The sequence below is a fragment of the Gambusia affinis genome, linkage group LG08 (assembly GCF_019740435.1).
Source record: "Gambusia affinis linkage group LG08, SWU_Gaff_1.0, whole genome shotgun sequence".
NCBI lineage: Eukaryota > Metazoa > Chordata > Actinopteri > Cyprinodontiformes > Poeciliidae > Gambusia > Gambusia affinis.
This window is the reverse complement of record NC_057875.1, coordinates 7,771,000-7,795,273: the sequence shown is the minus strand read 5'-3', so window position 1 is coordinate 7,795,273 and position 24,274 is coordinate 7,771,000. Positions and strand designations below refer to the sequence as shown.

The following is a 24,274-nucleotide window of genomic DNA, read 5'->3' as shown; positions in this document are numbered from 1 at the left end:
TCTGGTGTACGAGCAGACACCCGAGAGGCTTGTTCCGGAAAATGTTTAACCCTCTCTAAAAAAAATATTGTTGCCATGGTTACAAGTAATGTTTCAAGAGTTTTGATTGCTAACTAGCATACTGTCTCCGGTTAAAGTTATTAGACCACGAATAAATAATGGCTGACATACCCAAACACGAAGATACGTTTGAAGACGTTTTAGTTCAGGTAATATTTCAATTTTATTGGCTGTGTATTAAATACCATTATATAATTTAGTCTACACTGACTTGGCAGACTGAGGTATGTTTTTATTTGCAGGTTGAACATGATTTAAGCCAACTTAAGTACAATGTTGGCAAAATCAATGTGGACGAAAAGGGCGCAACTCTCGATATCAAAGTACTGGACAATGCCATTAGTAGGACCCAAAGTAGCATCAGGGTGAGAAAGTTTTATACTAAGGACAATGTTTACATTTTGTAGAAGTCAAATGAACTGATTACAAACAGAGAATGGCATTTACTTCTAACACACAGAGACACGCAGATGATTATTTGAAAAGTGTAAATAAGCAGCAGTTGGTTCTTCCAGCCATTGAAGACTTACCAAAACAGACCTTAAAGATTTATAAATGGTAAGTGAATTAAAGCTAAGCTTGTTATATAGGGGATATATTTTTAAGAATATTTTTATGGATGTTAAGTGTTTGCATGATTCTCTTATCCTGAAATAATGACTTTGTACAGGAAACCCTCTCTTGAAGGTCTCCCTGATGTGTATTCACAAAAAAAGACATTGGACGCACTATTCCATGAAACAAAGGTACATTCTTCCTCTAGTTTTCACTCATAATGTCTAAAAGCTAAGAAACTGTTCCTGTTAGCGCTGTTACCTGGCACCAAGAAGATCTTGGGTTCAAACCAAGGCCAATCCCTGGAGTAGAATTAGCATTTTCTCCCAGGGTTTATGTGGGGGCCTTTCCTGGCATACTTTCTTCCACAGTTTAAAAAACATGAATTTAAGACAAATGGCCATTGTAAATACTCCTATATGTGTCTTGGTGTGGGACATGGGCTGAAAACCTCTCCAAGGTGCACCCTAAGTCATACCCATGAACCTACAAGAATTTATCAGATGGTGAACATAGATGTATGGAAATAAACAGTTCAGACATTTAAGCATTTTTTGTTAAGGTTTTATTGTCACCATCTTTTTTATTTATTTATTTTTTTCAAAATTTAAATATATTAATATAGAAACAGAAACCATAAAAAATCATTAAGAAATTGCACCTATCTAATAACTGGTATCAATAGTAAAATAATAACTGCCTTGGAGAGAACAATATTTGTTATTTAGTTTTACCAACTAAAGTGACTGCAGACATAAAGAAACAAAATATAAAATAACCCAAACTATAAATTGAATGGTTGTAAATCTTAAGTACTTCTGCAAATACTATTGATTATACAAAAGATAAATGTCATGCAGTCTTAAAACCAAATAGGCAGCAAGGAAAGAAGACATACGTTTAATGACTAAAGTAAATTCTTGATTCTACCAAACCTTAAATGGAAACTGGTTTCTATGTTCTGGTTTTTATGCCTTATTGCTCTCTGCCCGTGGGGAGGGAGGTGACAGTCCATATGCAGGGTGGCTGGGACTCTTGATGATACAGGATCTCTGCTGCTGCTTCTGTACAGGTTTATCCTCAGCAGATGAAAAATTTTTACCTCTCACAACAGCTGCCCAGTCTTTTTGTCAGTGTCAGAGTTGTTCCTGTAATGTGTTTTGTAATAGAAATTAAGGACCCCTTTCACCACACATGAAAGGAATGCTGTCAGAACTGGTATGATGAGCCTATAGCACTGCTGGTCCACTTTTGATTAGAAACTTGGTTTATATGAGCACCTTGAAAAGTTGAGTGCTTCCAAATCTGGACAGTTTTTCCACATTTTGTCTGGACATCAGAAGCAGAGTTTTTACTTTCCATTCATAATCCTAAGAGCATCTACTAAGTCATTTTACATTGATACAAATATTAATTATTGCAGTGGCCTTTAGGTTTTATCCACTTCTGTTTGTCCCAAGAATCACAGTTCTTATATTACGCACATGCAAATATCACAGAGCAACTGCTTAAGACTCCAGCAGAGGAAAATTAGATCTGTGTGCAGCAGGGCTCAGGATGAATCCCTTGGGTATCTGCTTGAGTTATAGATAATGAAGGAGGTTGAGATGCTACAGATTATAACATTTATCGTCTTTTTGAAGGAAAAAAAATGCTTCATTGGCAAAGTTATTATCCATAACCTAACCCTTTTAGTCCAATAACATAGCATTTTTAACAAAGACAAGAAAAGTGGCCTTTTATTGGATTCCCAGATGGGAGAAATGTGAGAGGATAATGGAAAAATATATGAACACTGGAGGTATGCTAAAGATGACTCACTGTGTTTTATGAGAGCCATAATAAATTGTTTTATAAACATAACTATAATTATCATGTCTATTTGGGCCTTTCATTCTTATTCTAGAGAATGTTTGATACCCAAATTTGTTCTTCCAAAAATCATTAATCACACTTTGCTAGACAAAATGATTTGCATTGATTTTGATTTCACTAGTCAGATAGAGAACAAAATAGGCCAATCTTTCCATGACGGGCTTTGTTTGGCAGTCCAACTAAAATAAAATCAGTTTTTTTATATTTACAAATTTCCAACCTAAAAATGCAGAAAAAAATCATGTGCACATTTTATATAATTCACATCCACACTTTATAGTGGAGTAAAGAGTAATGGTACAAGCCTGAATTTAGATTCCTCAAGTCGCTCGTTCAGGCAAACTGTGACATAAAGGTCACTTGACTTAGTGATGACATCTAGCCCTTATCATAGCAAACAAATGAATCTTTACAAAGGTCGACATTAGTTTTTGATTTTTTTTTTTATACACTTTCTTTGCCAATATGATTTTGTTAATCTGTACCTGACATGACAAATAGAGGCCAAAACTGTCACACTGCTCCAAGAGAGATGGAGGTGCTGGCTAGCGAAAGCAGAAAACAGCAGATTGTAGCACATCAGCATTCTACTAAAGAAACAGGCACCTGATTGCTGCGCTATGGGCTGCTGGTTTACAGCTGTCTCCAGACAGAATCGACTACCTGTTCCTGCATGCCAATAAGACAGCCATAGCCTCCGCAACTGCTAACCACTGGCTCTCTGCCTGCTACTACCTCCTGCGACTGAGCCCACTTCTTTTCTGTACCATGTCTGTGCCAGGGGATTGGCTTTTTGCATTTTTGCAATTTTCCAAAAGGTGGCACCTTTTTCCCCAGCCCCATCTGAAACAGATGTGTGCCTGTGAGGGGAGAGTGTTCCAGCACCTGGCTCCTACTCATGGTCTGTCATAGTGCTCAGTGGTCTGAGAAGAACAAAAAGATAGCATGAGGACATTGGGAAAATAGTCTTAAAAAACAGCCACTTTGAGTTTTTAGAAGAAGTAAAGTCTTCCAATTATGTCTAGCGATCTACCTGGTTACTTTAAATCAGACAGATTCTTTACACTTAATCCTTGCATATTAGCAAATGTTAGAATATTGAGATAGATATTTTGTATGAGAATAGTGCTGCTGACCCTGCTCTTTTCTTTCATGCCCCAATGCCTTACCCTAACTATATTTAACCTAGTTATGGCCTGTAATCCCACTGTATAAAAGCGTCTTCAAAAGCGAGTGATGATGGGTCTTGGACGTTTAAAGTGAAGTTTACAAACACTTCAAAATAAAAGCTTCTGTGTTTAAAAGGTTGCAATAATCAAAATAAAACTTTCATGTTCTCTTAAAAAAAATCTCTCCAATGTTTATGCATTAACTTATTTGAAAACCAGTGAATAATGAACAATATTAATTAAAGAAACATTCTGTCTAGGTGAAACCTGAGGCTGTAGAGAGTCTTGCAGTTACTAAAGCAAAAGGAAAACGCGTTCAATATCTTCCTGAAGATGAACTGCAACCAGGTTAAATGTCATCTCACCACCACCTCATATCTGTCATTTTCCTGGCAACGCTTCTTCTTCCTCGACCTTTTTAGTTCTTTCTTTCTCTTTGCAAACTATCTGCTAAAATTAGTGTCCAACTACATTTTCAGTGCATGATTTCAAGCACAATGTTTTAAGTAGTTATTTTGTTGCTTTTCAATTATGTCTGCAGTGATTAAACCAAGCTTGCTTCGCATGTCGATTCAGCACAACATTATGACTCTTCAGCCCAGGCCAGAATTACACTGGTCAAAAAAAGGTTAGAAAGTAGCTTATTATGAAAATGGTGAAGGTCTGTCTGTCTGTCTGTCTATCTGTCTTGTCTGTAAATAATATAAGCATAACCAACACACCATCAGTACTCTACCTATTTTTTTCAATTTATATACAGTTTTTCTTTTGCTCTAGTTTCTCAAATCAATATTAACAAACAATTGAAATAATTAGTACAAACTGCAAAACCTGGTTGATAACCTGCAAAAGCATGTGACTAGCACAAAATGGATACTTCATTCTTCAAAGCGAGTATTCATGTCAATTTAAGTGTCAGTGTGCAAAAGCAATGTGCAAAACAAGTTTAAGAAATGCCCTTTATGTAAAGCTGTGCACATCTGTAGACAATGTAATCAGTGAAAGCTGAGATTCACCTGAAAGAACTTTCAGGAATGACTGATAAAGAAATATATAAATTTTGCTCAATGACTCAAGCAATGATATGAGAAATTTTTGTCAGAAAGGGAATAATTCATATATATAGTTTAAATAAACAGATTATAAGTCTATAGCAGAGCAGACAATGGTATGGAAGCAGTAGATAGATGTCCAAAAAGATGTGCAGTTTGTGCAGTAGCAGAAAGCTGTTCCTTTCTGCTACTAGGATTAGCAGAAAGGAACAGCTATGAGAATTTTAATTCTGAGAAATGCATCACAGCAGTTAAAAAAGGACTGTAAATACGATGCCTACACCATCGATTCATAGTATTGACTGGAAACTAACATTCAGTCAATTAACTTTAAAAACAACCTGTCTTTGTTTTTTTGTGTGTGTTTGGATATGACAGAATTAGATTTCAAGCCAGAAAAGAAGTCAAAATGTCAGATGGATTCACAAACCAGGCCTCGCAGAAAAGTTGGTGAATCCAAACATCTCTTCACTAGTTTACCAAGTTTACCAAGTCAGATCACAGTTTCTGACAGAATGGACCAAATGGAAATACAAGCCACCACCAGTTTTGTCACTGAAGAGACCGAGGTTTGAACTCTTTCAATTTTAAATTATTTTAGATCAAAACATTGCAACGAATTGTGTAATAAAAAGGAGAATCATATGAAACTAAAGTACATCAGGTATTTATTAATATTCTGGTGATGCTTCTACAGTGCCTTGAAGAAGTATTCATACACAATTGACTTTTTCACATTTTATAAAAGTGCAACCACAAACAATGTATTTTATGAGGCTTTTATGCGAGACCACCCCACAAAGTAGTGAAAGAAAAAGTTAGGATTTAATATTGTTTTTACACATTAAGAGCACTTAGTCAATAAGGCATACAACCATTATAGGTCAGTTTTGCTCATAGAGACAGAATTTTACCTATTCTTCTTATACAATAGCTCAAAACTACTTGATCTGTCACGTAAAAATCTAACAAAATGCACTAAAATTTGTAATTCTAATGTGATAAAAACTGAGAAGGTGAACAGATTTTTGAATACATATGAAGACACTGTACTTTGTATCTTTTTGCTCTGCAGGACCAGTCTGAAGATGCTCAAACAAGCACTTTTACAATCGTAAACGGGAAAATTGATCCGATGGCGAAAGATTTCATTTGCTTCAAGGGGAGATTTAGTTGGTGCTGGAGCAGTGTGGTGGAGGTTCTGGAGGACCTGACTAAACTGCTCCGAGAGTTTGCAGTGCCTTTAGCTAAAGTTGATGGAGACAACTTCATACAGTTATGCCCTAGTTCTGATTATGGTTACAGTAAGACTCTGTCAAAGGCCACTCTCTTCTCACTGCTTCAAAATAAGGGGGATGTGTTAGAACTGGTTTCACGCCCAGGTCAACGCTACAGAGGAGAAGGAGGCAGAGATGCCGCTGCCACCCGTATACAGGCCTGCTGGAGGCGCTACTTCAACAGGACTTCTTACCTGTGCTACCACCACCGCAAGAATGCAGCGGAAGTTATCTCGATGTCATGGCTGTTGCACTATCAAAGGTGCCAAGTGAAGAAAGACCTTCAGGCCAAGCGTTTCAGACAGCTGGAAAATTATCGCAACAGAGCAGAGGTGATGTACCATCAATACTTAAATTTTACTAACTTATATTTTAACATCTTATTGTAATTGTGTTTTGAATTTATATATATATATATATATATCTTTTCATCGTCTCAGTATTTTTCTTTTTTCTAGTTTCTGATGTTGAGGTAAAATATATATCTAAAATTAGAGAACAGAAAAGGCTAGTGTAGGGATACACTTGAGACATCAAGCTAATAGTTGAGTAATTATTTATTTATTATTACTGTTTATTAATAACATCTATTAATAGTAACAGTTGTACTCTTAAAAAGACAAAAGTACATTTAATTTATTAAATCTACATATAAAATGTTTATTTTTTAAACTTTTGGTTTCAATTGTTGTTTTCAGCTAGAGGTGGCTAATGAAAACTAATTTTCATTTTGACCCACATCAACATCATTACTGTTCTCAAAGTGCCAGAGACTTGGTCCTGAGGCCTTCAGTTTGACACGTGCATTAACAGATTCTAAATAAAGACAGTAAATTCATGGGTTTGACTGTTTCTACTTGAGTAAAAACTAATTTTGCACTTAAGAAAATTGACTTAAATTAGAATTAGATCCTACTTTAAAAGTCACCAAATAAAACATTTTAAATTCATCTTTACTTTGATAAATTTCTAAGAGTCCTTTTAAAATGACTTTCTTTGATTCTTTTTCTCTTTTTGTTGTATTTAAATGTGCTCCTTTTGCGTGTAGATGTCACGTCTGTGCTGTCATCTGGCCTGAACATCTTTTAAAGCTCTGACATAATATTAATTAGTGCCTACAAGTTCATTTAGTTTGAACATTGTTGTGTGTGTATACATCCACTTAAAACATGTTCTCACTCTTTAAACATTCATACCCTGTTAATTAAGCCTGCTAATCTTCCCCTGGCAGTAGCATCATGTACCTTGCTGATTGAATTAATTGTGAGAGGATGTTTCCGAAAGTAAACGGTTAATTTAATTATGATGGTATTTTATGCTTGGTTTGCCTCTGTGAGCCAAGAGAGATTGGTTTGGTGTGTTTTATCCATGCGGCGATGAGATGATTTGTGTGTGTGTGTGTGTGTGTGTACGTGCTCAGCCAGCCTCCTCCATGATCACTTCTTTTCTCTGTCCCCAGCATCTGGCAGAAAACTGGAAACACATCCGGTCGTCCAAGAGGACCATTATCCACATCCCTTCATTAGGTGGCATTTGTCGCCCGCTGCACACACTTCAACACGCACACATTTGATCTAGAGGCAGTCATCCCCGGTCTCGCCGTTCTGCTGTCCCCAGCCCGTGGCCCCGGTTCAGACACTCTGTCTCGTTCAAATGACTCTCTGCAGGAAAGCACTCACTAGATGATGACAGTCCCAGTGCCAAGGAACCGAACAATTTAGTCTCAATCGCCATTTAATTTGCAGATTAAGCAAATGACAAACCATTATGTTGAACGTGTACAAGTGGCGCAAAGGTCTTATTTTACTGTCGTGCACAAAAACACTGCATGCATGTGACAAAAAAAGATGAAAAAGACTGCTGTGCATTCACAATAAACAAAGAGTACAAGCCATGATCTGTTCATGATCTAATTTCTTCACAGCACAAATTTAGACTGTAATCAGGCATGTGCATTGTAAATCATTGAGCGATTGTCTAAAATTATTAAGCCTAATTACAAGCAGATGGAATGCTTTATTTGCACTTGGGGTGGCTACAGAGAGTGCTGTGCGAGCAAGGATAATTAGAAAGTTGAACCCCATTGTTGTTAATTAGCATGAATCCAATCATTTAATTACCTTGATTCAGTTGAGGATTCCCTCTAACACAGGCTAAGATCCTGGCGGTGTCATTGGATGTAGTTTAGTGGTGGCTGGACATGGTGTAGAAGGACTCCCAGCACACGACAGGCTCTGCACCTGCTAGTTATTACGCTGAATTAATCATAGGATTGCTGTGCAGCCTGATTAGACTTTAATTCCCTTATCCCCAAGTCTAGTGACATTCACATCCCTTCCAAAGCTAGCTGTACAGATCTGGAATTTCTTACAGTGTCAAAATGAATTTAATAATTGTCTGACCTTATTCTGACAGGGTTCTCCCAGAGCTGGAGACAGAACACCAGGAAATATGACATCCTCCAGAACATCCAAATCACCAGGCTGTGTGATATTAGAGGTAGGGATGTTTATTGAGAGCTTATTCACGTTGTTTAAATATTTAATTTCTAAAACCCCTTTTTCTGATTCCAGATGAAAATGTGGAGGTGATCTACATATGCCCAGTGCATCTGGGGGAAGACATCTTGCGGTATTACGACAATTTCCTGAGTAGGAATGGGGCTGATAGCAGCACCAGCCAGGACTTGCTCTGTAACAAACGGTTTCTTATCCTAACACCGGAGGCTGTGGATCATTTCCCTGTAAGGTTGATCATACTCACCTGTGTGTTTATACATGAGCTTTTGACTAATATGACAATGCACTTGGAAAGGTCTAGCAAAGGTTGCTGCAGCAGTATTAGACTGAATTCCTTTGGAAAATTATTAAAACTCTTGAACTTTTACATTTTTGTCACTTGGAACTCTAAACTTTAGTACAATTTATGTAAATAACCAACATAAACTAGAGCATGAAAAAAAAAGAGAAGAAATATACATTTGAAAAGTCTTGCATGCATTTTTATTCAACCCGTCCCAAAAAATCCAGAGTAACGAACTGATTTCAAAACTGTATTTATCTGTTAATAGACTTTGAATTTTAGTATAAATTTAGATGTTCTATGAAGTCCTCCAGACATTTATAAGAGAACATTAGTGGAAAAACAACATCATGAAGCTCAAGAAACATAACAGTGAGGTCAGGGAGAACACTGGAGAAAACCAAAGCAGAGTTAGCATTTAAAAAAAATATCCCAAACCTTTAACGTCTCACAGAACTCTGTTCAAGCCGTCATCTGAAATTGGAAAGCATATGGTACAACTGCAGACTTATCAAGACATAGCCATCTATCTAAACTGACAAGTCAGATAAGGAGAGTAGTAATCAGAGAGGCAGCCAAGATACCCATTGTTGCTCTGGAGGAGCTGCATAGATACACACCATAGCCAAGATAATCCACAATCATTAGTTGTGGATTCCTCAATTTACCTTTTTGGAAGAAGGGAAATACTATTAACAAAATATAAAAAAAAACAACAAAAACTGTTTATGCTTTAGTTTCCAGAAGGACAATGACTCTGAAGTATGGAATAGTTTTGATCAAAGCACATTCATACCTCAAATGCTAGACATAAATCAGAGGGGAGACTTGAAAATGGATGCTTGCAGGCACTCTCCTTTCAAGCTGCCAAATATCCAATTATGCCCTGCTTTGTGTCTGGTTTGTCACACAAAATCCCAGTAAAAAGCAGATAGGTTTTCGGCTGTAGCATAACCAGATAGAAAAAAGTTCAAGGTGTGTATCCTGCATGCCACTGTACTCCACCACGGAGTGCTACAGTCATTTGCAGTTTGTGTAGTGCCCTCTAGGGGGTACTAGAGATGGCTGTTACAATGCAGCTGTCCTGAGAGAGCAGCTGTTTAATGTTTTTCAGTGCATTTGAAATTAAACTTCTGTTTTATCTTTTGTAAACACAGTAAAGTCGATTATGTTGAGCTTAATTAAAACATTTGTAATAGTCTATAGATGGTTTTCACGAAATAATTAAACTTCTGCTGCCTTTCTTGGACTGTTTCTCAACTAAAAACTCCAAAAAATGATTCTGTGACTCTAAAGTGTTTCAGCATTAAACTGTTCTTTCCAAAATGTTTTAGACCGAACACGCAACATGACGTAGCCTTTCTCATTTCTTTTTATTGATTTTCCCACTGTTTTGTTGCTAAACTGTGCCAGACGTGTTGCTGAGATGAATCACTCCTACCCATGGCTGGCAGCGCATTCTGCTAGTGACAGAAGGGATAATTCCACGTGGATCAAATAAATACAGATGTGAAGTAATTAGTTGTATTCCCAAGGAGCTCGTTGGTAGCACACATTAAAGAAGTGAAGGATAGGCGAGGTTTTCCGCAGGCTGGTTTTATCAATCCAACCTGCTGAAATACATGAGAGGTCAAAACCCTGCTGGCTATTTCAATAATAGACCTATTGAATTTACACAATGATAAATCAGGCTGAGAAACAACCCTTGGAAGATACCTTGATAACAATTGACTGTAGCCTTCATCTCTCATTTCCTTTGCTTTAGACCCGCAACATGTGTCTGTCTACACTGCTGAAGTACAGTCCGTCCACCCTGAAGCAAATCAAACGCCAAATACAGGGGAAGTGGGCCTATATAGTGGGTGGAGTTGGCCATGAGGATGACCTGGATGTGGCTGATGAGCTGGATGTGCCAATCTTGGGTCCAGAACCGGCTGTTTCACAACTCCACGGCACCAAGTCTGGAGGAAGAAGGATATTTTCTGAAGCAGGACTGGAAGTACCCCCTGGTCAAGGAGATGTGTACGCACTTAACCAGGTATGCCATCAAAAGCATAATTATAAGCTCCTATGTGTCCACTATCACAGACAAATAATCCAAAAAATTGTTTCTTTTGGTTTAGCTTTATGAAACACTGGCCGAACTTATTACTCAAAATATTCACATTCAGCGCTGGCTCTTTAAGATCAACGTGCAGCGAAGAGGCCGTGATACAGCATTCTGTGATGTTTGCCACCTTAGGTGCTACAGCTGGGCCCTGCAGCGCTACCAGTATTTTGGGCCTGATTTATATCACTCAAAATGGGTTCAGGTAAAAATAGGACACACTTGGTTATGTCTGTATCTCCTTGCTATAAAATATCAGAGCACTTTTAAAAGCATGGAAATGCAAAGGCCATGTTTATGACCTTTGCATTTCTTCACACGAAAGGGAAAGTGTTATGTTTATAAATAGAATGACTTCAAATCATAATTCAGTTCATTTTACTTATATTACTACAATTCACAACAAACATTATCTCAAAGCACTCAGATACTCAGAACTATACAATCAGATCAAACCTGTACAATTTTGTTGTTGTTCGATCATAGTTACGTTATAAATCCATTGAAGCCCATGATCAAAAATATGGAATCACAAAATTTCCTAAAGATTTACAGTGAGTGTATTGACATATTATAATGGAATAAAATTTATAGCCTGCTTAAAACTACTTTTAAATATATGTCTTTAAACCTTATAATCCTTGTGCGTAGCAGATGCTTGATTTATTTATCCAAAAGCAACATTCTACAGCCGTTGAATAGGTTTGAGCCATTTATATTACTAAAGTATTTCGTTTCAAAATATGAATTCTGATATAATCATGGGCATATTTAAAACAAATAAAATGTACTTAATCAGTGCTAAACCATTTATTTGCTTCAGATACAATCTGTACAGTTTCTGAGCCCCTGGCTCTTATTTCTCATATGCTTACAAAGTAGCCTTTGATTTTCTGTCATGTGTTAATTACCGTATTTTGCCATTTAACCGGGAGCTTTGTGCAAACTAATTACAGGGTAATGATTGTGAGCTTGGAGCACAACGATTTAACTTTTTATTCCATTTGAAAGAACAGCAGTCATCTCGAGTTTCTTATGGCTCACTCTGTTTCATTCCCATCAGCTTGTTCGTTGATTCACAGGGTAGGCATGGTGCAGGGCTGTAATTGTTGTGGCTTTGGTGCTGTTAATTATGGCAGAGAGGAGCTGAGCCACAGCCAAGGTCCATAATGGCGACTGAGACTGCATGGGGAAAGTAAATGGGGTTTCTTTCACCAGCTGGGGTCCCATGGAGACAGAAGAGTGCCGAGGCCCCCAGTGTAGGCCAGCAGCCTCGGGGCTTCTGGACCATATGGACACAACACTTTAACTGGCCTTTATTCTACACCTTGGTCTTTTAATCAAAGCAAAGCCTACTTCCTGTGCCTCTTATTGTATGATTTTTATAGTAATTGTTTTGTTTGTTTTCTCTTAAAATGAATTGAAATGGACTGGAATGGCTACCTTTTACATAAAGACTGCTGAACGCAATAGTTTGACTCTTAATGTTGAAAGATTAGTAAACAAAGTTGCTCATCAGATTGAAACAAATGTTAAAAATAATGGAGAATTGTGTCTCATAGAGGAGAAAAAGGAGATCTATTTTTTTTTAGTATATTTTGGGAAGATTCTGCAGAAAATACTACAGAAAACTAAATGAAAAAGAAAAATAGACAATCTTTGCTAAATACTTACAAACATTTCAAGTATTTGGTTCAAAGTTGTGGTAGTTTTATTATTTACCACAATAGATCAGTCCATGAATGAAGAATTGTATGTATCCATAATTTTTCTATCTTCCAATAAGTTGATTTAACAGTAAATTGCAACTAATTAAATTGTAAGAAAATCATAATGATGTTCTCTTTTAATAATTCTAACAATATACATGAATAAAAAAATAAATAAATGGGGAATTGGAGAAGTAATTGGCCTCAGTATGTGTCCACATTTTTTTTTATTAACAGCTGTGCTGAAAAGCTCTTTATGAAAAAACATGATTCATAAAAAAAATTATGTATACCATGTGTTCCTTAAGAATATTACCAACAATTAGATCCCTTCTGGCTGAGCGAAACAAAGCCTTGAAGGGTACAAAAAGGAGGAGGAGCCATTACATCCACATCAATGAGCGCTTACATGGAGGTCTGAGGAAAAGCATGTGTGTTTCTCTAAATATTGTGAGGCCCGCAGCAGCTTCCAGCACAATGTTTGAGCCCAAAGAAAGCCCCCCAGGCCTCTTTTAGCATTTACACAGAGAGAGGTTAAAGACATGTAGATCTTCAACCATGCAATGCCTGAAGGGGGCCATACACACACACTTAAGCGCTCACACAGCTTGCATATGGATCATTAGGCACAAGAGGGTAAAAATTACACCTAATAGCTTCAACAGATGGAGTATTTTTTCCATCATGCTGTGTACAAACAGATCTTGAGAAAAATCTTATTTAGGTTAAGTTTGTCAACGAAATGGGTCATTTGACAATCACTACCACTAGAGAGGTAGAGGAACGTTTCATACAGTTGTTGTCTGTCTAAATATTGTGCAGCCTCTTGTACCACAGAGAAGCTCGGATGTCTACTGATTTGTCTGAGCAGAGTTAATCTGAATTTGAGATTTGAAGAAAATTTCTGTCACTTGTTTTTCTTTCATTTTATAAATAATTCTTGTTCATAAAAATTCAACATTATAGGTAAAGCTGAAACTGCCTGGACATTAAATTTGTTATGCTTTGTTGTGACTTTACATTAATGTTTTAATGGGACTAATGAGTTAGATATTCATTGACAATGTGTAACATTTCAGGAGCTATTCTCATGGAAGAATTGTTGTCCATACCCTGCTTCCACTAAAAACATAGACATAAAATAGCAATCAAAGGGGAGAACATCTTTTATTTCTGACCAGATTGCTCTGCTTTATGAGGATGCCAAGCCATTGCTGAATCCTATCACAGGGCAGTGTGCGTACTTTAAGTCCAAATAATTTATTGCGAAATACCCGTCTTTCTTTTTCTTTCTGTCCTGCTGTTTCTGTGAACTGCACAGGCAAAGTCCCAGGGTGAGCTTGCTCTTCCGTTGAGAATGACAACCGTTCCCTTACACTTTTTGCCGCGCCATTGTGTGCTTTATGGTTTGTATAGGGAGAATCACTGTGTAGCATTTGACCTCGCCTCTTACAGTACTTGAATATGATGATGGCTGTTACATGACTGGAATTTCAACGGCATAATCTCTGGTCCTGTCTCCAGTGGAGCCAGAAGCCATATACTCAAAAAAAGTAATGCTCTGGAGAGCAGGAGGGAAGAACAAATATGTTATCAGCATTCACAAATTATCTTTCACTCAATTTTCACATATTCTTTTTTTCTATTAAAAAATGTAATTCCCTTACAGTAGTACACATACAGTGCATTGAATTGTTTTGTGTTTTTTCACATTACATCTACAAACTTCAATGTATTTTATTGGTGATTTATGTTACTGACCAACACCACACAAGAAAATAATACAAGATTGTGAAAGGTTGTTGTAAAGAAAAATCTCAAAAATATAGCCCACTTTTGTATTTAAACCAGTTTACTCTGATACCACTAAATAAAATCCAATGCAACTTTAAAAAGACAAAAAAAATGCAGACAGATAAGATGTACAACTGTAGAGCAGAGTTGACTTATATAACTATATCTCAAAATTGTTCAGTCTTGTGCTCAGTCCTTCAATCCATCGCCCAAAAGTGAAAATAAAATAACACAGCTGTAAATCTTCCAAGCTGTCCACCAGCTGGACCGACTGGATTGGTTAGGGGATCATTAACCAGAGATGCAACCAACCAGCTTCTCTGATTAATGGTAAGTGGAGAAAATGCAGAGAGTCACATGTAATGGTGAAAGACTTTATGGACACGATAACTAGTAGTCGCTTACTCCTCAGATCTGACCTTTTAGGGAAGAAAGACAAGCTGAAAGAGTCCCATTTAAAGTTTGTGTCAAAATGACCTAATTTAAATCCAGATGCAAATCCAACTGAGATTTGTCACAAAACTTCAAAACTGATGGTTTCTACCTGATCTGTCTGAACCTAAGCTGGTGTGTAAAAAAGCATGGGCAAAAAGTCAGTTTTTAGATCTGGAAAGCTTTTAGAGACACACCTGAAACAACATACAGTTGTTACTGAAGTGAAAGGTGGTTCTACAACATATTTATGCAGGTAGTTTAAATATAAATAGATGCAACAACTTTTGGATTTTAATTTGTGGAATCTATCATAAAATCTTGATTAAGATTTAAATCAAGATTTTGATTAATCTTGATTAATTACGCATTTACAAAACATTTAAACATTGTTTACAAAGAGGCCTTCAAAAACAGTCCATTAAACTGACTTTAACTGTAATCTGCCAGTTGTTGTTTAACATTATGAACATCAAACAACGGCAGTGAAAGCTTTAGACAACATCTTCTCATCCATTTAACTGCACTGTGTTTGTTTTTTTTGGGAGACAACAGTGTATTTCAGTTGCTAAACTGTGTAAAGGACACCTAAAGCAAAAGGTGAAAATTAACAGCATAATTAAGTGGTGAAATCATAATGGCATTTCGTATTTACCGAAACAAGAGTGATATCGATCCCAGTCAGGCCCTGATTGATCCCCAGATAGATGGGGTTAGCTTAAGTATTCATCAGCCGCCCAGTGGAGAGAGTTGTTATTGAGGGCAGGTGGTTCGAGGCTGCGAGTTAAAGCTATTAGACTCCTGAGGCCTTCTGATAATAGGCTGTCACTCACAGATAGACACTCCTGCAGTATCCATCAGACACTCACACAGAAATTGAAGCTGCCTATGAAGTCTAAAGAATAACTTGCAATCACCGGAGTCATCTGGATAACAGGATGTAGCAGTTTTGTAGCCAACAGCCATAAGGCCTGACTGTCACAGTCTGTTGAAGTTTGAGTTCAGTTTGTTTATTTTGATTATTTTGTTGGCTCTCGTGTTTAATTTATTTTTGTGGTCTTGATTTCTTGGTCTTGTTACTTTTACCTCAGTGCTTTAATTTGCTGACCTTAAACACCTGTTTTCCATAAGCACATTCACTCACCTGTGTTGCATCTAGTAATCAATTTCTCAGGATATATACTTCTTGGTTTTTGTCACACAATGTAGCATTCTATTATTACCTTCGTGTCCACTCAGCTCATTAATCATGACCCTTTTCACCCTGATCCTGGCTCCACATTTGGGTCTTCACATCATGACTCTGAGCTAGGAGCAAAATTAAGCAACTTACTTTTTTTAGAACTTCGAGTTGAATCAATGGAAAACTATGCACAAGTTCATTTCCAAGTATTTTTTATTTGGTGTGTGATGTTTATGCTTCTACATTCATTCTACAGGAATTTGTGATGCAGAAATATTTAGAAGAGATCCCAGAATGGCTGATCTATTATACCCAACTGGCTAAATGTTCCCGTTTTCAAAGTTGGTCCGAGTTCATGAAGTTCTTCCTCAGACAAGGTCAGACACCTATTGTCAAGCACTTTATCATATTCACCCGCAACTTATGAAATCTATTCATTTCAATGAACTTTTCTGTTTCCCGGGTGCCTTTATAAATGTAAAAACTATCATTTTCATATTTCTTTTAGTAATTATCAGAGGTCAGATTTTTCAAGTGACCTTTTGTGAAGTTATCAGTAATAAAAATGTCAAAATTTCCCTTATACTTTTGGAATTATGTCTTTGTGCATGTAGCCATTTTTCAGCATTCACTCTGTTCAGGTGGAGTAGTGGAGGCATACCCCCCTTCAGAGAATGTCACCCATATGACTGTAGATATGCTCCTGGAGCCCAGCGGTGAGGTGACCCTTCTGTCCTGGGGAGACCAACTGCATGGCTATTGTCATCTAGACATTGTGGGAGCCATTATTCCTAAGACTTCTGTTCACCTAGAGATCCTGCACTCTATCTGCATGCATGTGGCTCACGTTTGCCAGCAGAAATGTATTATGGGTTATGTATCTGTTGGCCTGGCAACCTTTGTTGACCACAGCACCATGAAGCAGAAGGTGAGACTCACAAAGGTAAAGAGGAGGACTCAGGGTGTCATGATACATATGATCTGGTTTGTTGCGACCCATATTGGGTGGAAAGGATCAATTTTTATCCACACAACCAGATAGGTGCCTCCAACATATACTGCTCCCTAGGGATCCAGATAACAAGACGAGGTAAACTGTGGGCACAGGGACGAAATGTGTCACAAGGCCCTCTAATAAACTGTCAGGTCTTATTGTGTCAATACACTGATTCCACCGTTTAAAGCTTGCCCTTTAACCTTACGATGTAGAGAAATTTAGAAGCTTTCCAACAGTAGGGGTCATTCTGAAGTGATTTAGGACGTTCACTGGGATAACCTGTCAAGTGTTTAACCCCTAGATGGTCACCTGCAGTGTTCTCCTGAAATAAATCACATTATTATACCAATAGACTGCTGAAGCCTCTTCTCATTTGTCAGGATTAAGTTTTGTTGAAATCTTCTTGATTCATGATATTTGAAATGGACTTCTTTATGATGGTTTAACCTCTGCTCCCAACATGTGGCAGCATTGACTATTATTGATCTGGTCCTGCAAAATAAAATGCTTTGCTTTTCCTGTGCAGAAAAGCAAAGCATTTTCTGCACATTTCTAAAACAGCAGAATGGAGAGGGGAATCACAGAAACTATTTTAAACATGCTAAAAATGTGGAAAGAAAAAAATAGGAAATTCTCATGCCTTTAGCAGCTCATCTGATAGAAATAAACCAGTTGTCATCTGCTTGGCTAGTATCGATTGTTTTAAGTATACATTCACATATATTGATCCATATACGTATGTAAACTGAATAGGATTAGCTTTGGCCATGGTTGCCACTAGAGGGTAGTGTGTTCTGGGTTAGAATATAACTGGTAGAAGAAAGTTATTTATTTTTTTACTGTATAATACAATTTTATTTTATTTTTTTTTACATTTACTCAAGATTTGTTATTTGATTAAAAATATTTTTGTGTTATTGCAGTCAATCATTTTTATTTATTATTCCTATTAGAAAAAAGAAATGTCTGAACTTGATTCAGATGTAACATAAGCTGCCCCTTTCCTTTTTGAAGATGGCCAAAAATCACCTTTTTATCTCTAATTTTGATTCAATTGTAAAGGATTTGGAGACAGCATAAATAACAATAAAACACCACATGCTTCCGTGGATGCAGGAACTTTAATGGCAAATTCTTGCCCGTCTCTTGACACAGACAGACAAAGCTCAGACTAAGGGGAGCCACATGGGCAAACCTGTCTGGATTTAAACATCAATTTAGATTCAAACCTGTTGCTAAAAGCTGCCTACTTTATTTGATGGGAAGAAGTGGGTCACATATGTTTGCCCTTGCAGTCTCAGCACACATTGTGGAGCAGCGGGGCCACAGCTGCAGCATCGGGGTTTTTAATGAAAATGCAAGGCAATAGAAAACAGGTACAATCCAGGCTTACATTTCCCGCGGCTTTGTTAAGAGCGACAATAGGACGCGGGAGTATGAGTTTTAGGGAGTTGAGTGAATGGCTTGCTGTCGTGTGTCCATCATGCAGGCCCATGTAACAGTCTGATTCAAACATGCATCAAACCAAGTTGTAACTTCTTTGCCTTCTACACTAAGGGAACTGGATAAACATTGGCAGTTTTTTATACTGCCATGGGAGCAAGTGTTGTTTTTATGTAAAATTAGAGTAAAATTTGAAATGTAAGTGAAGATCTCACATTTTTAATTCATACAAAACTATAAAAGTTAATATAAAAAACCTTTGTGCTTAAATTTACATCAGGATTTACATAGGATTCTGTCATTTTGTTTAGTATATTTACAAAAGATAATAGATATATTTATTTGTTTGTTTTTTATCTTTTATATCTGCAACTTCTTTCTTATTGTTTATCATTCTTTTGAGAAAATCAACCAAATTATTTTAATCACAAACATTACCAGCAATAATTTTGTTTGCAGGAAAACCTTTTGAATAATTTATAAATAAAAATACCACACTAAATCTAGCTACATTTCTCAAATTAAAAAAGTTTTTATTATTTGTCATTGAGAGCAATATGTGTATTACTTTTTAGTTCATCTTTTATAAGAATGTAATCATACCATATTGATGAACTGTTAACTTTTGTTACTGGTAAATCATTTATGAAATACAATTTGACTGTTTTATTTTTTTCTACAATAATTTAAGAATAAGAAAATAGAAACTTTCACATATGTTTGCATTCTGGTAGAGAGAAAGTCAGTCTACTGTAAGCTCAAACTTCCTACAATTTGCATCCAGTGGCAGGAGCGCTTGCTTTGACAAATAGGAACAGCTAAAGGAGGCAGCCGGCTGCCACTTAGTTATTAACAACTCCTTCACTGATGATTTATTTGCCACTTTTGAAGAAAGGGCATAGCTATTAGGTTATTATCTGCAAAATTAGTCCCGTTTAAGTAGAAGGCTACGTCCATACCTGACCCCTTAATATACTTATAATGATGCCATTTACCATACATATCTGAACTTTGGTTCTCATCAGACCTGAGCCAGGCAAAGCGCCCAGGGCAGACTCAATCCACATATGAAGAAAAATCTCTGCGTTTGTGTCATCATATCACTGCATTACCTAAACATGTACCTAAACACACAAAGCTATATCACTGGTCTTTCTCTCAGTGTGAATAAGAATCATTTATTGAAATACTCTCTGCTTTCTCCTTCCTTCACATGTAGTTCATAATATCTTTTTGACAGATATGGGGAATTGATCTGGAAATTGGATTCAGTGACCAGCTTGCCATGACCCAGATGCTACTAATGGCAACTGGAGGAACGCTGAACTGGCACACAGGCTGTTTCGAAGTGCCAATGCCAGACAGAGAGAAATGTTCTGAACAGGAGGCCGCAGCAAAAGTATGACAATTTTAATTACTAAAATGTATATTTTGCATATTTTTAAAAATTAATTTTCCTAAGTAATAAAAAAAGCCCTTGTTTTTAATTAGTCTGAGTCTTAAGCAAGCATTTGCAAGAGATCAATGTGTGTGTGTGTTTTGTAAAATCTTTGCTTTTAGAAAGCACACCTAAAAACTGTAACTACACACTGAAGTCAGTGAGTGTTTAGGTGCCGAATTCATTATCATTTTGATAGATGAGCCTAAATAATCAACACATTAATAATTCATACCATTTTCATTATGCATGCTTGAACACTTCATCAACCTGGTGCCAGGACTTAAACAATGGAGTTCTTTTATTAGCAGTATGCCTCAGTTTACGCTTGTTAATCTGCGACTTGTATTATTTTATCAAACATTCATTTAGCTGGTGGCCTGGTGCTTCACTGCAGCAGTTGAGCCACTGCTGTTGTTAATGGCTTCAATAGTGGCCATCATTAGGGACCTGCATATTACAAACACAATTAAGTCCCTGTTGGACACTTTTATTGTTGGGTAAGGGCCCTGCCTTTCACAAGTGCAAACACACAGCCTTCACAGCAAGTTATGGGCTATATCTCCTGAGCTCCTCAAGGCTCAGGCCTGCTCTCTTTGTCTCCCAAAGGTGGCTGAGAACAGGCAACATTTTATCCTCCTAAGACCTGACATTTTTAAATAATCCACCTCTATAGTGGTACTTATGATTAGAATTCTTCTATTATAGTAATATGTTTTGTGTTTATGGAACCCAGTTGTGCTTCTGTTTTCATGAAACTTCATGGTCTTTGCTTGAAGTGTTACACTGTATAACAGCTAGGCTATTACATTCAATCTAACTGTTGCACCCTATAGTTAATTAAGAACGGAACAAAAGTTTATTTTATGTGCTGTTTACTCATCAGGTTTATCGATCATAAACAGAAACTTAGCGGTGACCCAAGGGATTCAAAACCTTTAACGTTTTGATAATACACAAACCAAAACCTTTTATACATAATCCCTTAATATAATAAACACAGAATAATAGAATTGTTTATAAGTCAAGGCTTAGAGCTAGCCTTCATTAAAACTCACTGCATTTTCCTGCTAATGTTTGTCCCTCTATTGACAAATCCTTAGTAAGAAACAAAGCTATTTAGTTGTGTGTAAATTATGTTATCACCAAATTCAATGTTAATATAACATACAACACCATATATGATATGACAAACAAAGTAGACCAAAATATTTCACCTGTGTTGTCTTTTTCTTTCACAGCATCTGGTGGACAGTCGCTATGCAGTCGTTGGGATCCATTTGTTTCATTCTAACCTTTCCATGTTGTACCACAGTATGTTCTTCAAGATGTGCAAATATAATTACATCGAGTTTAACAAGAAGGTAACAATATTTTTTTTCCCTTCTTTTAAGAAATTATTTGCAAGTTACAGTGAAACATTTTGATAATATATTAGCATCTTTCCCCTGCATTATCTGTTAGCTTCAAAGACATTTTTAACTGAACAACTATAGTTGTTCAGCTACATCACAGGACAAATGCATAAGTAAGTAAACATGTACGTTAGACCTGGTTTGGTGGGCAGTTGAGTTTGAGATTAGGCTAATGCTACTGTCATAGTTGGAAAACAAACAAATTTATTTTAATCACTATTCAAAAATCAGATTTATCAGTTGCGAACACAACAAAATCAGCTAGAAAGCAACCCTGAAGATGAATTTCTAACCTGGAAAGGTTTCTCACTGAGCCGCATGTAAAGCATAATGAATGCTGAAGTAAAAAAAATATATTTGGTTTTTTTTTCTACTGCTGATGTTTCGATCTTATTCAAAAAGCGACACCAAAATAAGATTTCAACCTTTTTAAGTGAACCTTTAGCTACAAGGTTTGTATGCAACATATTATAAGAAATATTAAATATTTTAATTATATGTTCCTAATGGTGCTTACCTTGCTCATAGATCACTCTACTTAATAGGTCCTGTAATATTTTGAGAATAAACTGAAGGAAAAAAAAACATTGTTGTGTCTTGGATCTACTTTTAATATTAAATTTGTGAAATTCCACTTCAGGAAAATGAAGGCACTGTTTTTGCTCTCTATGACAGCTCTGAACGATCCACCATTGGGATGATGTGAGTATTTTTTATTGTATCAGTTTTGTATATTATGTCAAGAATGAAACAAATGTGAGCTCTTTAAAACTGAGTGGTGGAAAACCTTGAAAAACCATAGAGAAACATGTTGGCAAATGCTTGAAATTTATTAAGAAAAGGTGCCACATTCCTTGATTGGCAATAAGGAATTCCTCCTTATATCTCATTTTAAAGAGAATAATTCAGTGTTTTGAAGCAAGGTTCTGTTACATTCTTGCAGTAGATTACCCTCTTGGCATCTTCAGTTTGAATGAAACAATGCTTAGATTTTCAGCCAAGTGCTCATCAGATTGTTTGTAACATAGAATTGCCCAAAACTGGCATATCCAGCCAGAGTAATTATCTATTCAAAACACAAAGCTGTTTAAAATATATTTCAGTCAAAACGTCTTGACTGAAGACCACTTTAAAAAGATTCAAGTATTCCTTCAGCACCATATATTTTCAGATTACGTTAAAGAGAAGTGTTCATTAAAAGGCAACAGTTGTTTCTCTGACCTTTTTCGATCACTCAGTGAATCTTGGTATTTTATTTGCAGCTGTTCTCTTTATAGAAGCAAGTACAGGTTCAGAACTTATAATTTCACTTCATTAGAACGGCAAAGCACTGAAGAATATTAGAAGGGCAATTAGTTTGCCAAGCCCCAACTTAAAAACAATTCTTTACAGGATTAAGATGCCACCTCTGGTTTTGTAAATATCTGAAACTCCACAGGTTGTTAAGCAGAGGGTTATTCAACATATTTATCACAGAAATCTGTTAGCTTGCACAGCGCTGGAACAGTTAAATCAAGCTGTGCTCATCCCCCTATAGACCAAAGATGCTATCTGCTGAAAGTTTCATTTACCCACAACCATCAAATGAACAAGGTGATTGTTTCTTAGCAGGCAACAAGGGGATCATTAGTAAACTCGTTTGTTTGGAATGTTGTTATTAGAGCGGTCTCGGAGGATCTCCAGGGAGCTCTGGTGACCTTTGCTCAGAATTTGTCAGTCATTCATCAGGAAATATTGTCCTCTAAAAAAGAAGAAGAAACCAATTTCAAGGTACTGTGTTAACGACTTAACGATTTCCCCTCATCCATGTCATAAAACCTTCATAATCTTTTATAGCTTGTCAGTTGGAATGTGTGTGTTTAATAAAGTGCAAATAATTAATATTCATAAAGTTTGTAATTAGAACAACACTGCAGATACATTTTGTCAGTAAGAAAATGCTTCTCAAAAACATATGTCTTGTACTTTACATTTTCTTTTACTTTGTTTCTATGTAGGTGGTGATCACAAACATAGAGGACATGCTGGAGATGATTATTCAGAACAAAAACCAACTGATGGATTAACTTACTGCTTAGACACGAGCTTCACCCTGGAGATATGTACAGGCTGATAAAATGTAGATTTCTAAATAAACATCTTAATATTCTGTCATGAATCTGTTAAATGTTAGAGTTTTCTGTCAGCTACCTTCAATCAATCAATCAATCAATCAAACTTTATTTGTATAGCACATTTCAGCAGCAAGGCATTTCAAAAAAAATGTTCTATTAACTATTATATTTATTATATTTTTTACATATTAAAAAAACAATTTAACAGAGGCAGGTAGACTTTTGAAAGCTGCTGTACAACACTTTTACTGAAGCTTCAGGTTACAACGTGAATCTGTTCTTAGAGTAGATACACCTGATGATGATAATGAATAGCGAGCGTAGCTTGATAGACAAATGATATTTAGTAATGTTTTCTCTGCACCGTTTAAGAAAGAACAGATTACTTTGGTTATTGAGCTAAAAACTGATTGGTGCGGTCTGTATTGTTATCCTCAAAGGACAATTTCTGTAAGAAGACAATTAAAAATAAGTTGCAAAACTGTTGTGGACCGTGAAGACATGTTTTTTTGTTTTTTTTACCTTTTTATTACTGAGTATGTACGAGACATTCTAACTTACTGCTATTTTACTGACTTCCTTATTATTTCTTGTTTTAAATGGTAATTGTTTTTGGAGCGTATAAAATGCAAATAAATGTGTCAGAGAGTTTGTGACATAATGATGTTTTTATTCAAGTTTCTTTTTATTGAAAAGCTGGAACTGAAAGTTAAAAACAACTTACTTCTAAGTTGCACAACTTCCTTTCTGTACCTGTATTACCATGGGCAGAGAGTTTGCTGATCTATAAATAAACCTATGTTGCAAAACTGATAACTACCAGCTCAACTGAAATTTATAGCTGTCCACATG

General features: G+C 36.4%; 1 protein-coding gene across 7 annotated transcripts; it reads left to right on the top strand.

The window, feature by feature from the left end:
* The first annotated feature begins 2 nt into the window (after positions 1-2).
* iqch (IQ motif containing H) lies at positions 3-23,457 on the top strand. Of its 7 annotated transcripts, none has more exons than XR_006371278.1 (20): positions 3-209; positions 303-425; positions 521-618; positions 731-806; positions 3,920-4,007; positions 4,201-4,287; positions 5,090-5,280; positions 5,787-6,320; positions 7,448-7,514; positions 8,404-8,487; positions 8,562-8,731; positions 10,556-10,828; positions 10,914-11,102; positions 16,272-16,392; positions 16,657-16,943; positions 19,696-19,854; positions 21,135-21,257; positions 21,358-21,421; positions 21,984-22,010; positions 22,970-23,008. XR_006371278.1 is itself a non-coding variant. In XM_044123965.1 (20 exons), exons 1-20 carry the CDS (start codon positions 159-161, stop codon positions 23,372-23,374), a joined length of 2,907 nt encoding a protein of 968 aa, XP_043979900.1. In that variant the 5' UTR covers positions 3-158; the 3' UTR covers positions 23,375-23,457. The 7 variants fall into 7 exon arrangements, 6 of the variants coding, with proteins under 6 accessions (XP_043979900.1, XP_043979899.1, XP_043979902.1 ...); XM_044123965.1 differs by lacking the exon at positions 21,358-21,421 and adding an exon at positions 23,306-23,457 and having other exon boundaries at positions 16,711-16,943; positions 21,949-22,010; positions 22,970-23,078; XM_044123964.1 differs by lacking the exon at positions 21,358-21,421 and adding an exon at positions 23,306-23,457 and having other exon boundaries at positions 21,949-22,010; positions 22,970-23,078.
* Positions 23,458-24,274: the final 817 nt, after the last annotated feature.

Bases quoted from the DNA above. Each gene is read 5' to 3' on its own strand.
- iqch (XM_044123964.1), top strand. From the start codon at position 159: ATGGCTGACATACCCAAACACGAAGATACGTTTGAAGACGTTTTAGTT. The intron at 11,103-16,271 runs GTAAAAATAGGA...TTCATTCTACAG, and splicing joins ATCACTCAAAATGGGTTCAG to GAATTTGTGATGCAGAAATA. The intron at 23,079-23,305 runs GTACTGTGTTAA...GTTTCTATGTAG, and splicing joins AAGAAGAAACCAATTTCAAG to GTGGTGATCACAAACATAGA.